The 24108-nt window shown below is 35.4% G+C and overlaps 2 protein-coding genes and 1 long non-coding RNA gene across 3 annotated transcripts; 2 read left to right on the top strand and 1 right to left on the bottom strand.

Annotated features, from left to right (window-relative positions):
- Nucleotides 1–79: 79 nt before the first annotated feature.
- LOC102629560 (uncharacterized) lies at nt 80–1481 on the bottom strand. The gene is made up of 2 exons (XR_370254.4): nt 1026–1481; nt 80–349 (listed from the first exon to the last, which is right to left on the bottom strand). It is a non-coding gene; the product is annotated as an uncharacterized LOC102629560 (long non-coding RNA).
- Nucleotides 1482–4662: 3181 nt separating this feature from the next.
- LOC102629276 (protein PLASTID MOVEMENT IMPAIRED 1) lies at nt 4663–7755 on the top strand. Its single transcript, XM_006473777.4, has one exon. The coding sequence runs from the start codon at nt 4928–4930 to the stop codon at nt 7538–7540; it is 2613 nt and encodes an 870-aa protein (XP_006473840.2). The 5' UTR covers nt 4663–4927; the 3' UTR covers nt 7541–7755.
- Nucleotides 7756–18649: 10894 nt separating this feature from the next.
- On the top strand, nt 18650–24035 carry LOC102628821 (monosaccharide-sensing protein 2). The gene is made up of 6 exons (XM_006473776.3): nt 18650–19361; nt 19590–19715; nt 19950–20510; nt 21378–22324; nt 22642–22829; nt 23366–24035. Exons 2-6 carry the CDS (start codon nt 19637–19639, stop codon nt 23805–23807), a joined length of 2217 nt encoding a protein of 738 aa, XP_006473839.1. The 5' UTR covers nt 18650–19361; nt 19590–19636; the 3' UTR covers nt 23808–24035.
- The last annotated feature ends 73 nt before the right edge of the window (nt 24036–24108 follow it).

The raw sequence follows: 24108 nt of genomic DNA, 5'->3' as shown, positions 1-24108 counted from the left end.
CCCCACAATCATGTGATATTTGCCACGCTCATGCTCTAAACAACAGACATTCCACAAGCAAGTAAAAATGCCATTCATGTTTCCAATTTGAAGCACTGATGTGCGATCAATTTAATTAATAAAGAAGATTCACAATTGAGCAACAGGACCTTCTTGAACCAATTGAGTAACAGTTTATTTCCAACAAGGTCTATTCATAAAGAAGATTCCCAACACGAGTTCTTCATCAGAATGCAACAAACACTGAAGTACAAATGCCTGCAAAACATATCCAGCAATTATTTTTGGCCGCTGAAATTATAACATTGCCCACCATCTGCAATTACAGAGCAAAGCGTTCAAAATGCCCCTGCATCAAGTATACTAGGAGTTAGTCGGATTAAGTTGAAAATTCACAATTCTTGCATAGGAGGGTGAGTAAGAAAGGTGTAAATCATCATTTCCCAGCATCCACAAGCAACCAAACAACAGCCTTTTCCTGTAAAAAGCATTATGTTGACCCTAAATCACAACATTAGATACTAACAAGTCTTGTTATTACAGACTCAGAATGCTAACAGAGTTAAAAACCTAGTTGATAACCGTGAATCTTATGAGAGAAAATCAGGTGTCTACTTAATGTATGGAAAAGCTCCGGGGAAAAGGAATTTAAAGAAAACCAATTTCATAACTAAACCAATCTATTTAGTAAACCATTGGATTACACAACCATTAAAACCTGGAACCGAGAATAACCAAATGATAAGAAACCAATAACCCTCTGGCATGGACTAAATGAATTAGTTACCATCAACTGGTCGGAATTTGAAATATAATATACACGACCATCAAATACAAAACCCTTTTTTTCTGAGCTGAAACTAAGATTTTCAACTTGGTTATGATTTTTACTCCAGTGCATAGATAATAAATCGAACATACCCCAATTTTCCAAATCAAGCAATTCAAGTAAATCCGAAAGCTAAGAATCAGAATATGCAAAACCCTAGCTCTATAAAAGGGAGAAATAAATAAATTAAAAGAACCTATTTAGGAGATTTCTGGGACTTGGTGGAGGATCCATATTGGGGAGGCGAATAGATTAAAGCAGCAGCCATAGATCCCGGTAAAATCACGTACTTAGCTAAAGCAGCCAGCTTCGCCACCAGTGGCTCGCCTCTCATTATCGCCATTTTCTCTCTGTTTTGATTTTCCTTCTCCTTTCGAAATCCAACTCCGTCAAGTTTTTATTTTTTTAACGGCCTGCTTGTTTGGGCCTCTCTATTTTTTGGGGCCCATTACCTTCGGACCTTGGGCCTGCTTTAATGGATATTGGTGTGCGTGCAACTGTAACAGTAACACAAACACCATCGTCTTTGCTGACTTGTTCTGTGTCTACGAGTTCGCTCGCATAATGATGAGTAAATTGTATTGCATACAATCATGTTCAATCCCAAAATATATAAAGCCTATGTTAATTGGTTTGTGATGAATGGTACATTAGTCGATACGCGATAGATAAATCACATTGATTTAATATATATATATATATATATATATATATATATAGATTTGAATTCAGCCCGAATCCCACCATAAAAATATAATATTCAAAACACACACACACACACACACACACTATAGTACTATATTGGCATTAACATAATATATTTACAGCCTCTTAATCGATATAACACACCACATTAGCATGGATATATGCATGCAATAGAAATGATTCTCACTAAAATTGTTAATAAAAATACTCATGACTCGTTCACATAAGTAGTATCTATAAATTAAATAATACTCATTGATACGACTTCGCGTTATTATAATCTTTCTTAATATAATAGAAACTTTTTATCTAGCCATTTTATTTTCACTTTTTTTAAAAAAAATTTCCTCCTATTTTATATTATGCGCTTTGAATATACAACCGGTCGTTAGCTCGATCGTTACATGTACCAAAAAATATAGAACTAATTAGATGGAATGCCTTGGCTTTGGCGGTTGGCAGCATCAACGGAGGCGGTGGCTTCTGCCTGATGAGAATGAGAAAGAGAGGGAGAAAGGTCAGTGCCGCCTCCGCCTTGGTGAGGATTGGCGACTGGAAAGTGTGCCTCAGTGCCATCGCCTTTCCTTTTGCAGTCCTCGAAATCATTGTAGTTTAAGGAGGAACTAGTCTCCATTGGCAGCCCTTCAAATATTGCCTTTTTGGCTTCTGTTTCTCTTATCAATTGCTCGCTCAATTCTGACATCTCCGTCAGCTCAACTACTCTCAATTCTATTCTACAAAATATTATATAAAATACAATATAAATGATGTGTTTTGCTTTAATTTTCTTTTATGAAGCACTATTTATGCATGCAACCATTAAATTATGTCCCAAGATTTTGCAAAATTTTAGTCAGTCAAGTCAGGAGAAACCCGTGTTAGCCAAACCCTTTGACTTATTCAAGGCTGTTTCACGGCCCCATATTTTTTACTTTTTTGTGGGGATGTGGCTGTGGATGTGGAAATATGTGTATATTATGACCACATTTTTTTTTTTTAAAAAAAAAAAGCAAAATATTGTATGGATCTACGCCGTTTGGTCCAACTTAATGACAGCCCGGCCCAATTCATCAGCCAAGCCATCGTGTCGCTTGGTTTCAATTTCATGCTCGAAGCCCAATTCGTTTAAAATTAGTCTTTATTTCGTGTAGTTTTTCGAATAAAATTTATTTAATTAGAGATTTTGTTTGTAGAGATCTTACAAGTAAAGTTTTATTAATTTTTTTAATTGTTTAGTTATTAATGACATTTTTTATTTAAAATTATAAAATTACTTACACGTTGTTTGAACTTGTGTTATGAAATGAATTAATAAGATTGTTAAATAAGTGAAGGATATCTTAGATAATTTAACATTTTAAAAAAAATTGACATCGTCTCCCAAAAGTCTAAAATTTAAGTTTTTACTAGTAGAACCAAAATAGCTTACTTTATCTTCAAAATTTCTACTAAAAAACAAAATCAAACGACAATAGAAAATTTTAAAAAGAGTATATGGGATTAAATAAACATTTATAGTCATTAGATAACTCATACTAAATATACACTTGTACTGCGTTTACTTTTTGGATTGGAATGGGAATTTTGAGTGGGAATCCTTGGATTAGGAGTGTGGAGTGGGAGTGGGAGTAAGGTGTTTACTTAGACTAAATGAAAGTATGGATTATCAATCAGAATCTTAATTATTTGTTTACTTTATCTTAGATTGGAAGTAAATTGTTTTAAATTACAATTTTATCCTTATGTACAGAATTATAATTTGTAATTAAAAAATTAATAAAAAATATTTGGAAAATAAAATAAATATTTTATTATATTTCTAAATTAATAATAATTACTAATATTCTTAATTATGTAAATCATAATTTTTTATTAATTTAAATTTAAATTATGTGAATAAAAATTATTAATAATAGCAACACAAATGAAATATTATTATTGATAATATAGTACAAAATTAATATTTTTTTAGAATAAAATATTTATTATTATTAATTAAATAAATAATTAATATTTATTAAAATTAATGTTTAATATTATTAATTTAAATATAATATTTATTTATTTTTATTTTATTAAATTTAATAAAATAAATATGATATAATTATTATTTTTAATAAATATGATATTATTTATTTTATTAAATATTATTTATTTATTTTATTATAGGGATAAAATGGGAAGAGAGGGGAGTGGATTCCCACTCCCACCTCCCCCCATGGGAGTGAGAATCCCACTCCTCACTCCAAAATTGGGTGGAACCCACGAATTCCCACTCCCACTCCCCCATTTTTTTAAGGTAAGTAAACACTGGAGTGAGAAGAATCCACACTCCACACTTCCACTCCAGAAAATAAACACTACCTTAATCGCCTTCAAGAATGTGGTAGAGTTGGTAATAACACGAAACTTGTAACTACTGACTACCTGAATTCAATTCTTGAAGATAGTAAAAGGAAAAAAAAATTATTTGGGCTTTGTCATCCCCCTTATTATTATTTTTTAAAAAAAAAAACATACACTTAATCATAGTTAAAAGTTTAGAACATGAGAAATCTCGATCATTTATTAAGATCTTTACCGCTTTAATGGGCGAACAGCTCAACCCTTGGAAACATATTATAGCCCCAAGCAGCAAAAGCAGACATCATGATGTCAAACCCTCTTATTGATGTGAGCTCTTGAAGAAGATCGGCCTCTTATCCCTATAAATTTTTGTTATATTTTTTTTTTTCCAATTGTCTGTCTGATCAGTCACTCAAGTTAGAATTCTTAAAGTTGGTTTTTAAAATCAAAATAAAATGAACAAATTGGGAAAAACATTTTGGTAAGGCAAATGCAACGAGAAGTTTGATGGGCAATGGCAGGATAGACGCATGTCCCTCCATTATTATATTTGACATCACAGCCTGACAGCCTCAACAAATCACAGTAACTAATAACTAACAAAACAACCAAAGCGCGGGCGGGGAGAAAAGTCACGGCAGCTTCGCGGGAAGGGAAAATGAAGTTTAACTAATAAGTCATAACTAACAGTAGTAGTAGTAGTAGTAGAACCACACAACTTTCTGGAAAACAAATAATAAATAAATAAATAATTAATTAATCTGGGGACCATTTTGCCACTTCAATCCTGAAACCAATGAGTTGGTGTAATAACGTTCTTCCATTATCCTTCACACATTATTTTCAACAAGTTACTTGGTTCTACAAGGACCACCACAGTTGCCTCAAGTGTTCATCATCTATTCTATGGCAAACTTCCCACCTCAAAAAACATTTCAACTCCTTATCTTCACCATTCCATCCTCCCGAAGCTGAAAGTAAAAATTATCCTCAATCAGCATCTTCATCTTCACCACTTCTTGTTGTTTTTCTTGTTATTCAATATTAATGGCAACAGATTCTAATAGGAGGAATTCCAATGCTCAGCTGCTGGAAGAACTAGAAGCACTTAGCCAATCCCTCTACCAAACTCACCCTACAACCAACAGAAGAACCGCCTCTCTTGCTCTTCCCCGAAGTTCAGTTCCCCAAATCACATCTGCGGATGAGAATGAGATCAGCGCCTCTAAAGTTGACGGAACATCCAGCAGTAGGCCCCGGTCAAGACGTATGTCCTTTTCCCCTTGGCGTTCTAGGCCTAAGCTTGATGGTGACATTGGATTTGAAAATGAACAGAGGGATAGAGGCAAGGTGTCGAAGCAGCCGGAGGCCAAGAGGTTGGACGAAAGAATAGGCTCGGCTGAAAAGAAAGGGCTTTGGAACTGGAAGCCTATTCGAGCCCTTACACATATTGGAATGCAGAAATTGAGCTGTTTGTTCTCTGTTGAAGTTGTAACCGTCCAAGGCCTGCCTGCCTCTATGAATGGGCTTCGCCTTTCTGTTTGTGTGAGGAAGAAAGAAACTAAGGATGGAGCGGTTCATACAATGCCCTCTAGGGTTTCACAGGGAGCTGCCGATTTTGAAGAAACCCTGTTTGTTAAGTGTCATGTATATTTTACCCCTGGCAATGGAAAGCCGCTAAGGTTTGAACCCCGTCCGTTTTGGATTTATGTGTTTGCAATTGATGCTCAAGAGCTTAATTTCGGGAGACATTCCGTGGATTTGAGCCAACTAATTCACGAATCCATGGATAAAAGCATTCAGGGTGCTCGTGTTCGACAGTGGGATATAAGCTTCAATCTATCAGGAAAGGCAAAAGGAGGAGAACTTGTTCTCAAACTGGGGTTTCAAATTATGGAAAAAGATGGAGGGATTGATATTTATAGTCAGACCGAGGGAGCAAAGTCGAACAAGTCCAGAAATTTCACTTCATCTTTTGGCCGTAAGCAATCAAAAACTTCATTCAGTGTGCCTAGTCCAAGACTGGCAAGCCGAGCTGAAGCTTGGACTCCCTCACAGACTGGAGCTTCCGCTGATCTTCAAGGAATTGACGACTTGAACCTTGATGAGCCGGACCCAGTTCCGTCATCCTCTACTTCGGTTAAGAAATCTGAAGAACCAGAACCAAAGAAGGAAGTTGCGGAGGATCAGGATCTTGATCTCCCAGACTTCGAAGTTGTGGATAAAGGAGTTGAGATTCAGAACAAAGTAGAGGCTGCGCAAGGAGCATCTGAAGGAGAGTCAGTATCAAGCGAGGTAGTTAAGGAGATGATGCACGATCCACTACATCTCTCAAGATTAACAGAGCTTGATTCAATAGCTCAGCAAATAAAAGCTCTTGAATCTATGATGGAAGAAGAAAGAATCATCAAAACTGAATCACAAAGATTAGACGCAGACGAGGAAACTGTGACGAGGGAATTTCTGCAAATGCTTGAGGATGAAGGGACTAAAGAATTCAATTTTTATCAACCTGAAATTCCTCCTCTGCAGCTGGATGGAACCGAGGATACAAATGATACCAAAACCAAAGTGTACCTCCCAGATCTTGGAAAGGGCTTAGGTTCTGTGGTTCAGACAAGGGATGGTGGCTACTTAGTGGCCATGAATCCTCTCGACATTGAAGTTGCAAGGAAAGAGACTCCAAAACTAGCGATGCAAATATCAAAGCCGTTGGTCCTTCCATCAAATAAATCCACGAGCGGGTTTGAAGTATTCCAGCAAATGGCAGCTGTTGGATTTGAGGAACTCAGCTCACAGATTTTATCTTTGATGCCCGTGGATGAATTGATGGGTAAAACTGCAGAACAAATAGCTTTTGAAGGCATTGCTTCTGCAATCATCCAAGGGAGAAACAAAGAAGGTGCTAGCTCAAGTGCTGCACGGACCATTGCTGCCGTAAAAACCATGGCAACTGCCACGAGTACCGGCCGGAAAGAGAGAATTTCAACAGGAATTTGGAATGTGAATGAGAATCCAATGACAGCAGAAGAGATTTTGGCTTTCTCATTGCAGAAGATTGAGACGATGACAGTTGAGGCCTTAAAAGTTCAGGCAGAAATTGCCGAGGAAGATGCTCCCTTTGATGTTTCTCCACTCAGTGAAAAGATAATTACAGGCAGTGGCAAATATCAGAACCACCCTCTTGCTTCTGCCATTCCACTTGAGGATTGGACCAAGAGTTACAGCTTGACTACTTGGAATGGGCAGCCTAGGGATCAAGAGACGATCACACTTGCAGTGGTCATCCAGCTGCGGGATCCAATCAGGAGATACGAGGCAGTTGGAGGCCCTGTAGTTGCACTTATTCATGCAGATGAAGTGCGTGCTGAAATCAATAAGGACAACAAGTATGACGAGGAGAAGAGATTCAAGGTGACGAGTTCGCATCTTGGAGGTTTCAAGGTGCGATCAGGAGGAAAAAGGAGTTTGTGGGATGGTGAGAAGCAGAGGCTGACTGCTAAGCAATGGTTGTTGGCGTATGGACTAGGAAAGGCAGGGAAAAAGGGGAAACATGTATTCATAAAGGGCCAAGATTTGTTGTGGAGCATTTCCTCGCGAGTAATGGCTGATATGTGGCTTAAACCAATAAGAAATCCAGATGTGAAGTTTTCAAAATGAGCAAGCAAATGCCTCGGTGGTTTGTTTCACAAGTCTAGAGGGATTTCATACTTGCAATTCGTTACGACCCTCCTTCCTTGCAAGAAACAAACACGAGTGAGAAAAAAAATCAGCAGAGTACAAACATTAAAGACTGTATTTTGTTGCACCTGTAAAGAGAGAGCTTTTGATTTGATAATAATTTAGTGGAAATACAAACAATTCACGTTGTATCATTTACAGGACCATCAATTTTATTTATTTATTTTTTTTTTTTTTGGTTTCTTTCTATTGCTTATTTTATTTAAATGGTATAATATATTATTCACTAGTGGGTGGATTAGGGTTTGTGGTTTTGTCTGAATTGTTTCGTTACTTATATTAGGGAATAATTGGAATAAGAATATGTAATAATGGAAACCAGCATATGAAGCAAGTGGCAATCTCGCCAAACTCGGTAATATCCTTAAAACATGGATGGGCATCCAAGCAGAGATGCTAATCAATCCAGACACATGGCCAGATCTGGGAATTAATGGAACTAAACTGCCTCACCACAGTTTCCTATATTTTCTATCTTTTCGCTAATCTTCTGAAGACCATAGATTTCCGCATTTCGATGATGATTCACATCGTCCATAGTAAAGACATTTACCCTGTCATCAACTTCTATCCAGCGGCAACCATGATTCTTTCTAGTTTCTAATTCCTTAGTTTCCTTAAACTTGCAACACCATCTAGTTCTCCAGAGTCTGAATAGAGATTTGCTAAAAGACTATTAACTTCCAAAGACTTTGACATCCAACTGGAGCAAATTCCTCATCACAAGTTCTGCTAATTTTGTGTTATAGTGGCTGCAACAAGCACCAAGCAAAGCTCCCCATATAACACATGTTGGCTTAGAAGGCATTTCATCAATCAATTTCTTAGCCTCCCCAAGCAACCCAGACAGCCCAAGCAGATCCACCATGCACACAAAATAGCATGTGTAGGTGAATTTAGCCATTGCAGTAAAATAATGTTTGCCTTTGGTGACTGGCCCTGAATGGCTACAACCTGATAGGAGAGACACAAACTTACACGATCAGGTCTCCATTTCATCTTCGACATAAAATAAAAAAATCTCAGAAGCTTTCTTCGAGTCACCATTCTGAGCGTATCATGCTGTCATTGAATTCCAAGAAATCAGATTTCATAGATATAGAATCAAATGTCTTTCATGCCTCAACTAGTCCACATCTTGAATGCATAGAGATAACACTACTTACAACTGAAATGTCAGAACCAAATCCTAACTTTTCAGCTAGAGCTACAATTTGGATCCCCAGCATTACTATTGCCACTCAGAAAAAGGCATTGATTGAAGTAGCAAAGATGACCCAACCTGGCTTAATCCCTTCTTGTAGCATTACAACAAACAGTTTGATACCATCTTCTACAAATCCATGTTGATTATGCGTGATTATCATAGAATTCCAAGGTATAATACTTCACTAATGCATTTTATCAACAAAAAAAAAAAATCTGGGCTTTTCAAGAACACCAGCTTGAGAGAATGCAGATATCAGTACCATCCAAGATATCATATTCCTTCTTGACATCAATTCAAATGCAAGATCTGCTTTCTGAGTACTACCTCCTTCTGCATACATTGTAACAAGAGCCTTTCCTATCTGAATAGAGGACTCTATGCCATTCTTTTTGTATATGCATGAAGCTATTCCCTAGTTCAAAGGTACTTTGGATCTGAACAAAGCCCCAAAACCTGTGGCAAGGGTGTAAACTCATCCAACACAACAGGAATCTCTCTCATTTGGTTAAATCACACCAAAGCTTCTCATTCAAGCCCAAACTGAGCAACTCCACTAATCAAAGAAGTCCACAAAACTGCATTATATTCACTTAAGCTGCAGACATTGCATATTCTACACATCCACATTTTAGGTACATATCAATCAGGCCACTGCCCACGAAAACATCTAGACTTGGTTCCATATGCACAACCCGAGAATGCAAATGGGGGCCCCATTCAAGATCATATACGCTCGCGCGTGCACTAAAAGCAGTAGCATACAGCATGGAACTCAGTCCGAAACCGTGATTCCACAGCTCAATAAACGTACAGAGAGTTTCAAACCCAAAGCCATGCCGAGTCAAAATAGAAATCATTGTGTTCCATGACACTAAGTCACGTTCAGGCATTTTCTGAAACATAATTAATAGCCTTATCTACAGAATATAACTTAGAATAGTCAGAAATCATACTATTCCAAATTTCCAACAAAATAAACTCGGATTCAGCATCCTCAAAAACGCGCTCTCTGCATAATCAACTGCACCACACTTAACATGCATATCGATACTAGATTTCGCAATCGATTCATCACTTACAAAATAAAATTTCTTCACAAGACCGTGCAAATGAAGAGCCATTTTGATATTCCCAACACACAAGCCTTAATCACACAAGAGAACAGATACAAATTTGGCACTCAATTAGCTTCTTGAATCATCAAAGTAATAACCTTCAGATATCATAGGCCATCCCATTACAAAAATAAGCCAACGTCATTGAGTTCCAAGAAACCGAGTCTCTCTTCGGCATTTCATCGAACAATTTCTCTGCTTCCATCAACCCGATCCCTGACACCGAACCCCCCCGTTAATCATCGTATTGTAAGTGAACAAATAACGAGGCCCAATATCACAAAACACGCGATAATCATCATCTATCAATTGGAGGAAAATCGAAGAGATTAAACAAGTGGAAATGAGCTGGGCATGGATTTTTCGAGCAATAGGAAGCGATTTTAGCGATCCACAAGCTTTCATTGCCTCGTAATATTTCTGGGGAAGTTGCACATATGATTGTTGAATCCAGGGATCGTAGCAGATCTTGGGTTTTGATTTCAAAGGGCTCCCTGATAAGTTGATGATCATTCGAGATTTGGATGCCGTTGGTCGTTCACAAGTTTCATTTGATTTTGCGCGGGTAATTGTTTGAGCTTGTTCACGGAGCATTTGTGCTATTAACGATGTGGTAACTAATAAGGTACAACGTCGCCTGTTGGTTTGCGAACAGACGACGTCGTAGATATGCATTCCTCGTACTGGGTTATGGAGAATAGCCCGTTACTTAATGCCACATGGCCCACAAAGCCCATGACTTTCTTTTCTAAAAATTGCACGTGGAAAACCATCAACCATCGTTTCGAAGAAATTGTTCACTTCTATTTAAAAATTTTCCTCAAATTCTATTTAAATTTAAATTTTCCTCAAATTTACTCGGACTAGAAATAGAATATTTGAATGGCACAAATTTAGAAATGGGCTTCCTTTAAAAAAAAAAAAACACAAAGAAATCGATTTTAGCTGGATAGGACTCGTGAGTGAATTTGAGCCATTTATGACATTCATGCGACTCTTTTAAAGCTCTTGATATTCTAGTTAATAATGGTAGAGTTTCTACTTTCTAAGGACATTATCCCAATTTAAGGTGAAGCTTAATATAAATATTTATTCTATATAAAAAACGAAATATATCTTGGATCGAGAATAAGATTTAATAGGACCATATGGAAAGTTTTTATTTTATTATACAACTATTTTGATGAGAGATGTCTACATAACTTCATAATAGAGTTGAAGCAGTAGATTAAAATGACTGCATCATGCGACAAGGTTTGAGTAACGTCAGCCAATAAATCATTTATATTTTATAGTGTTATTGGTAATTTATAAATTGAATATATATATATATTATTAGGACATTTTTTGACATAAAAAAAAATATATTAGGACTTCAATAAAGAATCTTTTATTTTATTTAAATTAATTAAATAAAAAGATAAGAAACATGCATACTCTAATACAATACATTTTTATTTTTAATGTATCAAAATTTATGTTTTTTTTTTTAATGTTTTAACATGGTCCTCAGTCCTTTTTTTTTTTTTAAGGAGAAAAACTCAGCTTCTATTAAACTTCGACAGTAACAACATGATTTGGACTGGAAAATCATTTGTCCAAATTTCAGGGTTTTCAAAATCTAAGGCCACCTTAGCTAATGAATGAGCCTTTTCCTAGGAACGTGTTGGATAGAGAAATAATTCTGATTCTGTAACTTTGCCTGGATTTCCTCAATGTTCCAGCATATCTCAGTCCTGCTACTTCTTTTACCCACAGAGAGCTCCACCACCTCTTTGCAATCTGATTCGATTATTGAAGGCATGCAATTTGTCTGTTGAGCCACTTGAAATCCGAAAATCACTGCTTCAGCCTCCATGTTTGCCACATCTCCTTTAAAAAAGACCTTCTGCACTGCTGCAGCAACTATCTCACCCTTTTGAGTTTTTAATTACTACCCCCAATCCTGCTTGTGACTGAGAAACTTGGATAACTGCGTCCACATTCACTTTGAATCTGTCAGCTGGAGGGGGCTCCCAATTTTGCTGGCTATTCTTATGACTCGTCAGACCTTGAGCACTTGGACTTTTAATTCGTCTGTACGACTCCACAACAGCTCCTGCCCTTGCTGCTGTCACAGTTGGATCTTCTTTCTTTCCTTCTATCACAAAGCAGTTTCTTGCATACCAGACGGCCCAGCAAATCGCAATTATTTGCTCCACATCTTCTTTCTTTCTCTTCTTTGCCATCTCTTGCAGAACGCTTAACATGGTCCTTAGTCCTTACTCTATATATGTGTGTGTTCTCTATGTAAGCTTTATAGAATTAAATTACTGTGATACTAAAGAATATGACATGCGAATTATTATTTTTTTTTACAGTAAACCTTTCGAATCTCTGACTCTGAGAAGACAAGAAAGAAAACAAAATCAACTTCTATTTTGGCCCATGTCACGTGCTGCATCTCTAGCAATTTTGGCTGCATGTATAAATCATATATAAAAAAAAAAAAAATACCAATTTGAGATCCAAAGCGTACGAAACAGCTTGTGATCTTGAAATAAACATTACGTAATATGACATGTAAATGCAGTCCTAACTGGCATAAGAATCACGTATACAAAGTGACAAGTTCAAATATACCTACCCCATGTGGCATTTGGATGCCACCATATTCATGTCGCACGCAGCTACCGACCTCATCTTTCTGTAAAATTTTGACGCACACACATGTATCTATATATATATATAAATTATTCAATTAAGAGATTTTAAAATATAAAAAAGAGAAATTTATACTCGTTCACTCGTTTGTTTTGCCTTTTTCAAAAATACATAAACATTTCTTCTTTTTTCAGTGTGCCACCTGAAGTTTGCTTTTTGTTGTATTCGTCCACTTCTGTCTAATTTCCGTGAGTGGATTTAACGAAATGTTAACAAAATAATCTTTTTATCCCCCAAAATAAATAGAAATTAGAGATAAATTAGATAAATTTAATTTTTTTCAAAGGTGGATGCTAGAAATTGGAGGAAAATGGTGTTTGTTACTTGCTAAATTTAGAAAAGTTGTATTTATTTTTTTGAAAGAGAAAAAATAAATATAAATTTTCTAAATCTAGCAAGCAACAAATACTATTTTCCTCCAAAAAAATAAATACAAATTTTCTAAAATTAGTAACAAAAATTATTTTCCTCCAATTTCTAGCATCCATCTTTAAAAAAAATTAAATTCATCAAATTTATCTCAAATTTTTATTTATTTTGGGTTAAATTGTAATTTTGAGGGGTAAAAAGGTCATTCTGTTAAATTCGCCAACAGAAATTAGACGGAAGTGAACGAATGCAATAAAAAACAAACTTCAGGTGGCGCGCTGAAAAAAAAAAGAAGTGTTTGTGTATTTTTAAAAAAGATAAAACAAACAAGTGGACGGTAGTAAATTTTCTTATAAAAAAATTCAAAAAAATTTTAAAACCTCATTATTTTAAAGAATTATAAAATTAACACTAGAAAATTATAAGATTTTAAAATTGTCATTCTCAGAACCGGCAATTAGGCACTCCTTACAATTATACACTTCATAAAACTCACAAATCGCAGGCTTGCCCCAGTATCAATATTTAAAACCAAAAAAAAAAAAACAGGACGATCAGATTCGCTAATTTCTGCTAATCCACAGGCCCCTTCTCATCGTGAATATTCCTCGCCGCTGCCGTCGCCGTTCGCAGCTTCCTTGTTTGAGTATTACTTGCTAACTCTTGATTCTTGATCTTGTACTCCTATTTTGTTACTGTAAATGCAAAAGCAAAATCTTCTGGAAAACACCATAATGAATGTGACAATTAATTAAATAAAAGAAGCCAAATCTAGACGAAGAATATCTATTTGTATAGGAAATACCAGCAAATACATAGTTGCTAAGTAATCTCTCTCTTTTTTTTTCTTTTTTCTTTTTCATTCTTAGTTTTATGGGAGCAAAATTTTCAGTTTTTTTTTTCCTGTTTGATCTGAGAATCATAAAATCACGCGTGAAGCTTTTTTTCTTTCTTTTTATAGTGCAATATTATTATATTAATGGAATTAATTTGTTGTTGTTCTGCACTTCTATTGTTTTGGAAAATTAGATGTTAATTTTTTGTTATGCTAAGCTGGATGTTTAAAAAAAGAAAAAAAAATGAAAGAAAGTTGACTAATTTTGTATAAACTTTGTGCCTTCTCTTTGATGCTTTAATAAAGATTTGCTTGAGTAGAGGTCAGCATGGACACTCTCCAAATGAGCGTCTAAAAATATTTTCTATTATATTTTTGGATTTTTTAGGTATAATTTTCTATTTACAATTCATATTTATTTCCCGAATTACTAGCATTCTATTGACAGTTAATTGCCGGTTTTCTGTGCAGTTAATTGAGGTTTTTGAGTTGTTTGTGGAGGTCTTTGAGATATTTGTTATCAGCAGCAGAATACAAAAAAGAAAAAAAAAAGTAAGATGAATATGACTGATTAAATTTTGGCATATTTACATTATTTATTTTTTTATAATCTAGACTCGCACACCGAATCAAACCACGGGTCCAACCTGGCCTCTAAACCGGGGTCAGTTAGACCCCCTAACACATGATATAGCCAAGCACCAGATCTAAATCCCTCAACCAACTGCGCTACTCCCTTGGGGGCGGCATATTTATATTATTAGAAACATAATTGTTTGAAAATTTAAAATATTTTTCTGTTTTAATTTCTATAAAAGTATATCACTTTAAATTTGTTTCACTGATTTGTTTTAATTCATGTGTATTATGGCATTTTCACGAAGTCAATGTTGTTGGTGATCCATGCCATACTTGGATTGATTACTTGTTCTGTTACAATCACTGTGGCTCCAGTATGCGAGAAATATATGAATTAGGCATTTGATTCCAGATTTTGTTTCTTAATCACCCCTTTTTATTTTATTTGTGTATCGTTTATCATTTATCATGATAATAAATTGCCGGATTCTGTGGTTGGCTTTGAAAGACAAATTGATCAATGCAAATCTTAGTCTATGGAGAAAAAATTGAACTTTTCCATGCATCTCTCTCTCTCTCTCTCTCTTTTCTCTCTCTCTTCCTCAGTAAATAGATTGAGTTGACAATGTAGATTAATATCTAGGAATTGAGCTTAAAGTACTATTAAAATTGCATTTCTTGTTTACATGGTGCCCAAATAATCATTGCTGCTCATATCTGATATTGTGCTTCTGTTCATTAATTTTAAATAATTAATATCTATTGGCTTAATTTTGTTATGTTGAGATATAGAAATTACTTATTTGTTAGCAAGAAAGAAGAGTCATTGTAGTTATACAGAACTTGATTATGGTATTGCAAATGATTGTGACCGTGTGGGCTGCCATGTGTTTTCATCTTTGCTTGACTTATGAATGGAGACTTCGATAGTACAAAATCAATCTCTAGAGTATACAAACAAATGAGCTATTTTGTGTATGATTTGCTTTTTCAAAGTGATATCAAATATTTGTCAAAATTAAGAATGGATAGAGAAACATTCAAAATTTTATGTAACTTTCTTTGTGGGAAAGGCATTTGGTTGGCACTCGAAATGTATCTCCCGAGGAGATGTTTGCAATGTTTTTATATTTAGGCACATCATATGAAGAATTGGGTTGTTGGTTTCAATTTCACAAGATTCAAAAAATAGTTAGTAAATATTTCCACGAGTGTTTAAAGGTAATAATTAAATGCCAAAAGGGGTTTTGAAAAACACTTGAGCTAGTGATGGAGAATCCAACAGACCCAAAATGGAAGTAGCTTAAGGTATCTATAATATTGTTTTCAAATCACATTTTCTCTGATGCATTTTTGTATATTGCCTTACAATTTTTTTTTATCTTATTATGTAGAATTGGTTGGGTGCGTTAGAAGACGCACATAAAGGTTCACGTTTCCAAGGTTGATAGAAAATATAAAACTAGGAAAAATGAAATTGCAACAAATATCTTGACAGTTTGTTCACAAGACATGCAATCTATCTACTTTTTACTAGGATGGAAAGGTTCAACTCAACATATTTGCATGCTATATGCTTTAACTAGAAGAAATGGTTTCCAAGTTCTAATGGTAATATATCTAACCAAAATCATCTTTAGCTTCTAAGATTACATCATTTGTCAATTAGATTGATTTATGATATCCTATTTTTGTTAATAAGCTATTATTACTTGGTTGATGGTGGCTACAGCAATAGGAAGGGTTTTCTTCCTTTCTCTATTTAGAGAACTATGTTACTATTTGAATGATATTCAAGTAACCTCGTTTGAGTCACTTTAGTGAAGGATACCAACCTACTGTTCTAGAAGAGTTACTTAATATGAAGCACTTAGATGCTTGTAATGTAATTGAACGATGTTTTGGGTTATTGAAGAAGAGATAGGCTGATTAGGAAGTCCTTCATTTTATATATATAAAAACACAATGGCATATTAAATCTATTTGTTGTATGCTACTTAACTTTAGTAGAAGAGAAATGTCTTATGATGATATAGAGATGGAAATGGATAATGAGTTGACTCTAGAATGTCAAACAAATCAAAGTTTGTTGATTCAGTTGAGCCCTCACATAAATAGACTATGTGAAGACAAAATTTGGCCCAAGAGATGTGGAACACATGGCATGTAAGTAGAGAATAATGAAGAGTTTGTGTTGGTTGCTTGAGATGTATTGCCTTCTTATTTCGGGTTGTTGTTTAACATTGGTATTTGTTCGCTTATGACTTATGCAATCTTTTTTCATTTCACATTGCATCTGTTTGCTTGAATTATATAATTAATTTTCATTTGACACTGTATCTGTTTCCTTATGATCTGATTGCTTATGATTTTGCTTATGAATTATGCAATTAATTTTTATTTGACATTGTATCTATTTGGATTCTAATAATTTTGTATACATTATTGTTACAAAATGAGTTATGTTCCAACTCAAAGAGGTACGGGCAAAATAAGTATTTTTGGATGACAGCCCAAAATGCTGTATCAGTTGAATCATTGTTGGATTTAAGTCAAAATTTTATGTGACAATTAGATTGCAGGTTCTGAAATAGCCACTTACAACAAGTGGAACAAAAGATGGAAGCCAAATTGTCAAGGTTCTTGTTTCAAAGCATTCTCATCATATTAAATCTCGAGTGAAATGGTTAAAGCAAAAGTATTGTGCTTTGTCAGACATGTTATCTCTTATTGGATTTAGGGAATTGAACATATTCAAATATTGGGGCAATGACTAAGATGGTTGCAGCCATGGTAACTAAAAATAGATAGTTTGATTAGTGTGCTTTTCGGTGCTGAGAAGGAAGTAGTTGATTTACAAGCTAAGTTGTATGAAGAAATGATCAAATTTGATGGCTTAGAACAAGATCAGATGTACAAAACAACTAACATGTTTGCTATAAAACATGATTTTTTTTTTTTTGAATGGAAAACATGATTTACTATGTGTGTTCTTTGATCTTTACCATGCTTAATCAACTAAAAAAAAAAGATACGTCTTTCAAATGCTTCGTCATGGGATGTAGCGATATACAGTTATGAAGTTAGAACTTTAAACGTCTTTTGCTCTGTTGACATTTTAAAGTTATATATGTAGTAGATTGATTAATGAATTCATGTTGCTTAAATTGAGGATTTTTAGCTAAATATTTGAATCAGGTTATTGAACTTACGGTATTTAAACCTTAGCTGTTCTAATGCTGTACATTGAATGAAGGTGATATAAAGATGATATGTTATAGTACAGATACAAGCCAAGCCAAAGCCATTTTTTTCACTTGTTATTATGTTATTGTATTTTAAAAATTTTATATACCATCTCGGATTTTCAAAGTTCACGTTTGTGGCATTACGTTCTATGCCAGTCACGTACACATGCAAGGTAGAAAACAACTTCAGCCACCTAAATCTATTTTATTTTAATCATATTTGTTTTCTTTAGTATATTTTTATATATTATTTTGAACACGTCTCCTCTTTGTCAATAAATTAGAAAAGAGAAAATTCACAGAATTAAAAAATTAATAACAAAAAAATTGAAAATAATAAAAGAAAATTACTTATTATTCATCATATTTAAAAATCAAATTACCTTTTGTTCTAAATTAACATAATTAAAATAAAATAAAATAATTTCTTTTTTAAAAATAATATTAAGTTCTTATAAGGTAAAAAGAGTTATAAAAGATGACAAATTGTTTAATAGAGATAAAACATTACTTTAATAAAACATTTATAAAATTATAATTATTTCATAACAATATTAAATTTATCAAACACAATTAACTTTTTAATCACAGTTACGTATCTTTTTTCCTAACAACTAATACTAACTTTAAAATTACAACATCTAATATTAAACAAAGCCATATTGTATTATGTAACTAGATTACGTTGTCACAGCTTGACTAACAAAATTAACAAAGAATTGAGAGAAATGAAAAAAAAAGGGGCAAAAAGCAAAGAAAAGACATCCTGTCGATTTCAAAAGATAGATGTCCAAAAGACAGCGGAGCAAGTACAGGAAAGCAGTCGAAGCTCATCATCTTCAATTATTTTAATTTATACACCCCTGTGTATATATATAATTTAACAGACAAATTAAAACCCGAAAAAATTAAAAATACACACGGAGATATATATATATATATATATATATATTGAAGATAGTCTCTCTAGTAGGAGTGCAGTGAAATTTACCCATATATACATATACATACACATACACATACACATACATATGTGTGTGTGTGTGTGTATTAGGATCCTTGTGATTTGTTTGCTGTCCATTGATTAATCATTAGTCATTAGAAGTACGTTCCAGACCCTCTTTTTAATTTCATTTTAACTGTGTGTTTTTTAAGTAAAAAATTGGAACTATTGCACTTCAATTTGAATCTAAGAAGGTGTCAGGTTCTGGGCCTGGACCAAAACTCTACACTTGTTCTTGAGTCAGTGAACTCAATTTATGGAGTGAAGTAATTTTTTTTTTTTTTTTAAGTCAGAGTCGCAGAGTGAAGTTTAAGTGGCAAGTGTTTGATGGCTTGTTGAAAAAACTATTTAAAAATTGCTTTTTGTTTCAGTTCATTAGCGCACTTCTTTCGGCAAATTTACATAAAGCTTCTTTTTAAAATTTTTTTTTTATCTCAGTAGAGAATCTTCTTGTCTGTCCATAAAGATTCCATCTTTTTTTCATCCCAAAGAGCCAGTTCTTTTGCTTGCAGTTCCTTCTGTTATGTATTACTACTCATAGATTAGTTGTTTCTCTTTTCCTTAAGCTTTTTCTCTGAAAAGTTAGCTTTTCTAAGTTGTGTATGCTTTAAATCGCTACCTTTTCATCAAGCACGGGTTCTTTGGCTTTGACCCTTTTGGCGGTTAAGGTATCAAGAGGTGAGAAATCCAAGAGATCTGAATTTTCTAAAGGTTGATTATTGATACTGTTGATATGTGGATGTAAATATGCTAGTATTAATAATTTAGTCAAATCTGTAAAGATTTGACACTGTGGCTATTGCTTTCACTGTTATGGTTGGTCGATATATGTAGTCCAATTATTGTTGTTTGGGTGAACTGGATCTATGTTGATGATGATAGATGTGGGATCTTCTTTTCCTACAGGTTACTTTTTTGAGTATTGACGAGTGATTTCAATCATTGGCGGAAAGATGAACGGAGCTGCACTTGTAGCTATTGCTGCTACTATTGGTAACTTCTTGCAAGGATGGGATAATGCAACAATCGCTGGTAGTTAACGCTTCACAGCTTTTCCTTATTTATTTATTTTTATTTACAGATTTAGTTTGTCAGCTGTTTGTTAGTTCTTCAATGTGACTGGCTACTTCTTTGCTCAATGGACGACTTTGTGGTTTTTGTCCATTGGGATTGGAATCTTTTAGATCGGTTGGTGATATATGCCATTTTTTCAGGTCAAATTATTGTTCAAAATGCACTTCTATAATCTTGTTTCTTTGGTTTCAGGGGCAATTGTCTACATCAAGAAGGACCTCAACTTGGGTACTACCGTAGAAGGTCTTGTTGTGGCCATGTCACTCATTGGAGCCACAGCTATTACAACATGCTCAGGACCCATATCAGATTGGCTTGGTCGGCGCCCAATGCTCATACTCTCATCAGTCCTCTACTTTGTTAGTGGTTTAGTAATGTTATGGTCTCCCAATGTTTATGTCCTGTGCATTGCGAGACTCTTAGATGGATTTGGAGTTGGTCTGGCAGTTACTCTTGTCCCACTCTATATATCTGAGACTGCTCCATCAGAAATAAGGGGACGGTTAAATACTCTTCCACAATTCACTGGTTCGGGTGGCATGTTTCTGGCATATTGTATGGTTTTTGGGATGTCATTGTTAGCTTCACCTAGTTGGAGGTTAATGCTTGGGGTTCTTTCAATTCCTGCCCTTCTTTATTTTGCATTTGCAGTATTTTTCTTGCCTGAATCTCCTCGGTGGCTTGTGAGTAAAGGAAAGATGCTTGAGGCAAAGCAGGTCCTCCAGAGATTACGTGGCAGGGAAGACGTTTCAGGTTTGCTTTTGTTCATGGTGTTTTTTTCTTTCCTTTCCCAAAATATGATTATGTACTTCTGATGGAGCCTAGAAAATTGTCTCCTTGCTGATTGAATTGATCCATTGAGCTTGAGCCTTGCCTCCAGTGTTTGGTGGTGTGCATGATCTTCTTAAATCAATTTCTGATGAAAACATTATGTACACTGCACAGTTGACTGAATTTTTCAGTAAGATTTACTATCTGCTAGACTAAGCACATGGAATATGGACTACCCTAGTTTACTCGGTTCTTAAGCATTGACGATTTGGTTGGTTCAATTAATATTTTTAATATGTGGCTCAAAGCTTATTATTCTACTTCAACTGAAGTTTTTCATTGCAGTCTTTTGCTATTGCTAGTTTAATGAGAGTCACCATCTTGATCCAGAGTTCTGAAAGGACGTCTTTAAAAATCAGATTTATCATTTCCAAAGAGCTCTGTATCGACTTCAGATACATTTATGAGTGCAGAATTTTGGCACTAAGATTTTATTTAAAAAAAAGAAAAATATTGAAGCTTCTGGATCTTCATTGTTTGATCAGATTCATATAAATGCATCAAATCAGTGATAATCATGTACTACACAGCATGCAACTTAAAGCAGTTGAAATTCTCATATCGCTTCTCAGTTGATTTTATACATTCACCGAATGACAAGGACTGAATTGAGAAAGGAAAAAGTCCACAGATATTTTGTCACAACCATTCTAATTGACCTCAATTATTGTGGCTTAGTAATGCATGGGCAGTTGGAAATTTCTACACCCCTCCTATCTTTTTCCATTTAATTCTTGATTTGCGACAATTTGATCATGTTTGTCTTGCTAAATTTTCTTTAATCCATAGGTGAGATGGCCTTGCTGGTTGAAGGTCTTGGAATCGGGGGTGAAACATCTATAGAAGAATATATAATAGGCCCAGGTGATGAACTTGCTGATGGTGAGGAACCTACTGACGAGAAAGACAAAATCAGATTATATGGACCTGAAGAAGGCCTCTCATGGGTTGCCAAACCTGTCACAGGACAGAGTTCTCTGGCACTTGTCTCTCGCCAGGGTAGCCTGGCAAACCAAAGTGTCCCACTTATGGACCCTCTTGTGACTCTATTTGGCAGCGTTCATGAAAAGCTTCCAGAATCGGGAAGTATGCGAAGTACGCTTTTTCCAACCTTTGGAAGCATGTTTAGTACTGCGGAGCATCATGTTAAACATGATCATTGGGATGAAGAGAGCCTGCAGAGGGAAGGAGAGGACCATGCATCAGACATTGCTGGGGCAGACTCAGATGACAATTTGCATAGTCCATTAATCTCTCGCCAGACAACAAGCATGGAAAAGGACATGGCTGCCCCTCCTTCCCATGGCAGTATTTTGAGCATGAGACGTCACAGCAGTCTCATGCAGGGATCTGGAGAGGCAGTTGGTAGTACAGGCATTGGTGGTGGTTGGCAATTGGCATGGAAATGGACGGAGAGAGAAGGTGAGGATGGAAAGAAGGAAGGGGGTTTTAAAAGGATTTACTTGCATCAGGAGGGAGTTCCAGGATCCCGACGTGGATCTCTTGTTTCAGTTCCTGGTTATGATGTGCCTGAAGAAGGTGAGTATATCCAGGCTGCCGCTTTGGTAAGCCAGCCTGCTTTATACTCCAAGGAGCTTATGGATCAGCATCCAGTTGGACCTGCAATGGTTCATCCTTCTGAAACTGCTTCAAAAGGGCCTAGTTGGGCCGCTCTTTTGGAGGCTGGAGTTAAGCGTGCATTGTTGGTTGGGGTTGGAATCCAGATACTACAGCAGGTAGGCAATTGTTTTATTCATTAGTTGCTCTACTTTTTCTCTTGTTGAATTAAAATGAAAACAGTGATCCTGTGAAAAGTTTAGTACATGAACATGGTTTTAGTTGGCTTTCTCTTTCATCCTTGTTTTGAACATTTTGCTTCCAGAAGATCAAAAGGAAAACAGATGGCCTGTCCTACCTTGTAGGAGGAGTACCAACAGCTAGATTAACAAGATTGTTCTTCATATCAATGAAACTTATGCGAACTCACTTTTAATCCTTTTATCTGACCCTGGGATTGATAATATGATGATTAATTCTTTTAATGTATGTGCAGTTTTCTGGCATCAATGGGGTCCTTTACTACACTCCTCAAATCCTAGAACAAGCAGGTGTTGAAGTTCTTCTTTCTAATTTGGGCATTAGCTCGGAATCTGCATCATTCCTTATCAGTGCTTTCACAACCTTTCTGATGCTTCCCTGCATAGGTGTAGCCATGAAGCTTATGGATGTAGCAGGCAGAAGGTGATTTGTTTTTCTGTACATCTATTTTTCACTCCCGTGCCTTTTCTTCTGAGGGGTGACTCTGTAGGATACTGCTTGTTTTTGTCAATGCTTCCTTCTGGTTATATCCTTGTTAGATTGATGTTATAGAAAATAATGTTTTTGCACATTTCATAATTAAATTCTCATTATCTGAACATTAAAATTCTCAAAAGTGTTTTCTGAATGCCATCTTGAAAATTATCATTTTATCTGAAAGTTATGTTTAGTATCACTAGGGAAGTAGGAATAGAATTGTCCTTAATCTATCAAAAATGTGTGTTCTGATTTTGATCAGAATGAAACATCAAGCTCAGTGCTTCTTATGCAGCCAACTTGTCATCTTAAGTATTGAAACTGGCAACTGTATGAATTTTGTCATTTGTAACTCCACAAGCCGATGAAAATATACTTCAGCTCTGTTTGATTCCATTGTGAAATACTTTCTCTTCCTCTTTCTTAAGGGTAATTTTAACTTTTATACTTGCCTTGTCAAATTAATTAACCCGATTTTGCAGGAAGCTGCTGCTCACCACAATCCCTGTGCTGATAGTGTCGCTCATCATTCTTGTCATTAGTGAAACTTTGCAACTTATCAGCCCAGTCTTAAAAGCAGGGATCTCAACAGCTTGTGTTATAATCTACTTCTGCTGCTTTGTTGCGGCTTATGGACCAATTCCAAATATCCTTTGTGCAGAGATCTTCCCAACAAAAGTCCGTGGCATCTGCATTGCCATCTGTGCCATGGCTTACTGGATTTGTGACATCATTGTCACCTACACACTGCCTGTAATGCTTAGTTCAATAGGGCTAGCTGGTGCCTTCGGTGTTTATGCTGTTGTGTGTTTCATCTCCTGGGTTTTCGTCTTCCTGAGAGTACCTGAAACCAAAGGCATGCCTCTTGAAGTCATTACTGAGTTCTTTGCTGTTGGGGCAAGGCAAGCCACCAAGGCTGACTAATCGAAAACTGAGAATGGCTTTCAGCTTAGCCGGCAGAATTAGCTCATACTTTCATTTGGAGAATTTTTGCACAGTGCATTGGGAATCAGGATATTCTAATTAAAAGAGGTTGTGGCTCTTTCTTTTTTTTTTCCTCTCCGAAATGCATTTTTAGTATTATATTGTCAATATTGTTTCAAATACATTTGCTCTACTTATTTGATTTATGAAATATCTTATTAGTGACTACTGAAGCTTCTTTAATACCATATTGTATAATGGTTTCATTGAGGATCACTCAAGTCATTGCACCATCGTTGAT

Source organism: Citrus sinensis, chromosome 5 (genome assembly GCF_022201045.2).
Source record: "Citrus sinensis cultivar Valencia sweet orange chromosome 5, DVS_A1.0, whole genome shotgun sequence".
Lineage (NCBI taxonomy): Eukaryota > Viridiplantae > Streptophyta > Magnoliopsida > Sapindales > Rutaceae > Citrus > Citrus sinensis.
Note: the sequence above shows the minus strand (reverse complement) of the source record. Positions and strands in the feature narration are given on the sequence as shown.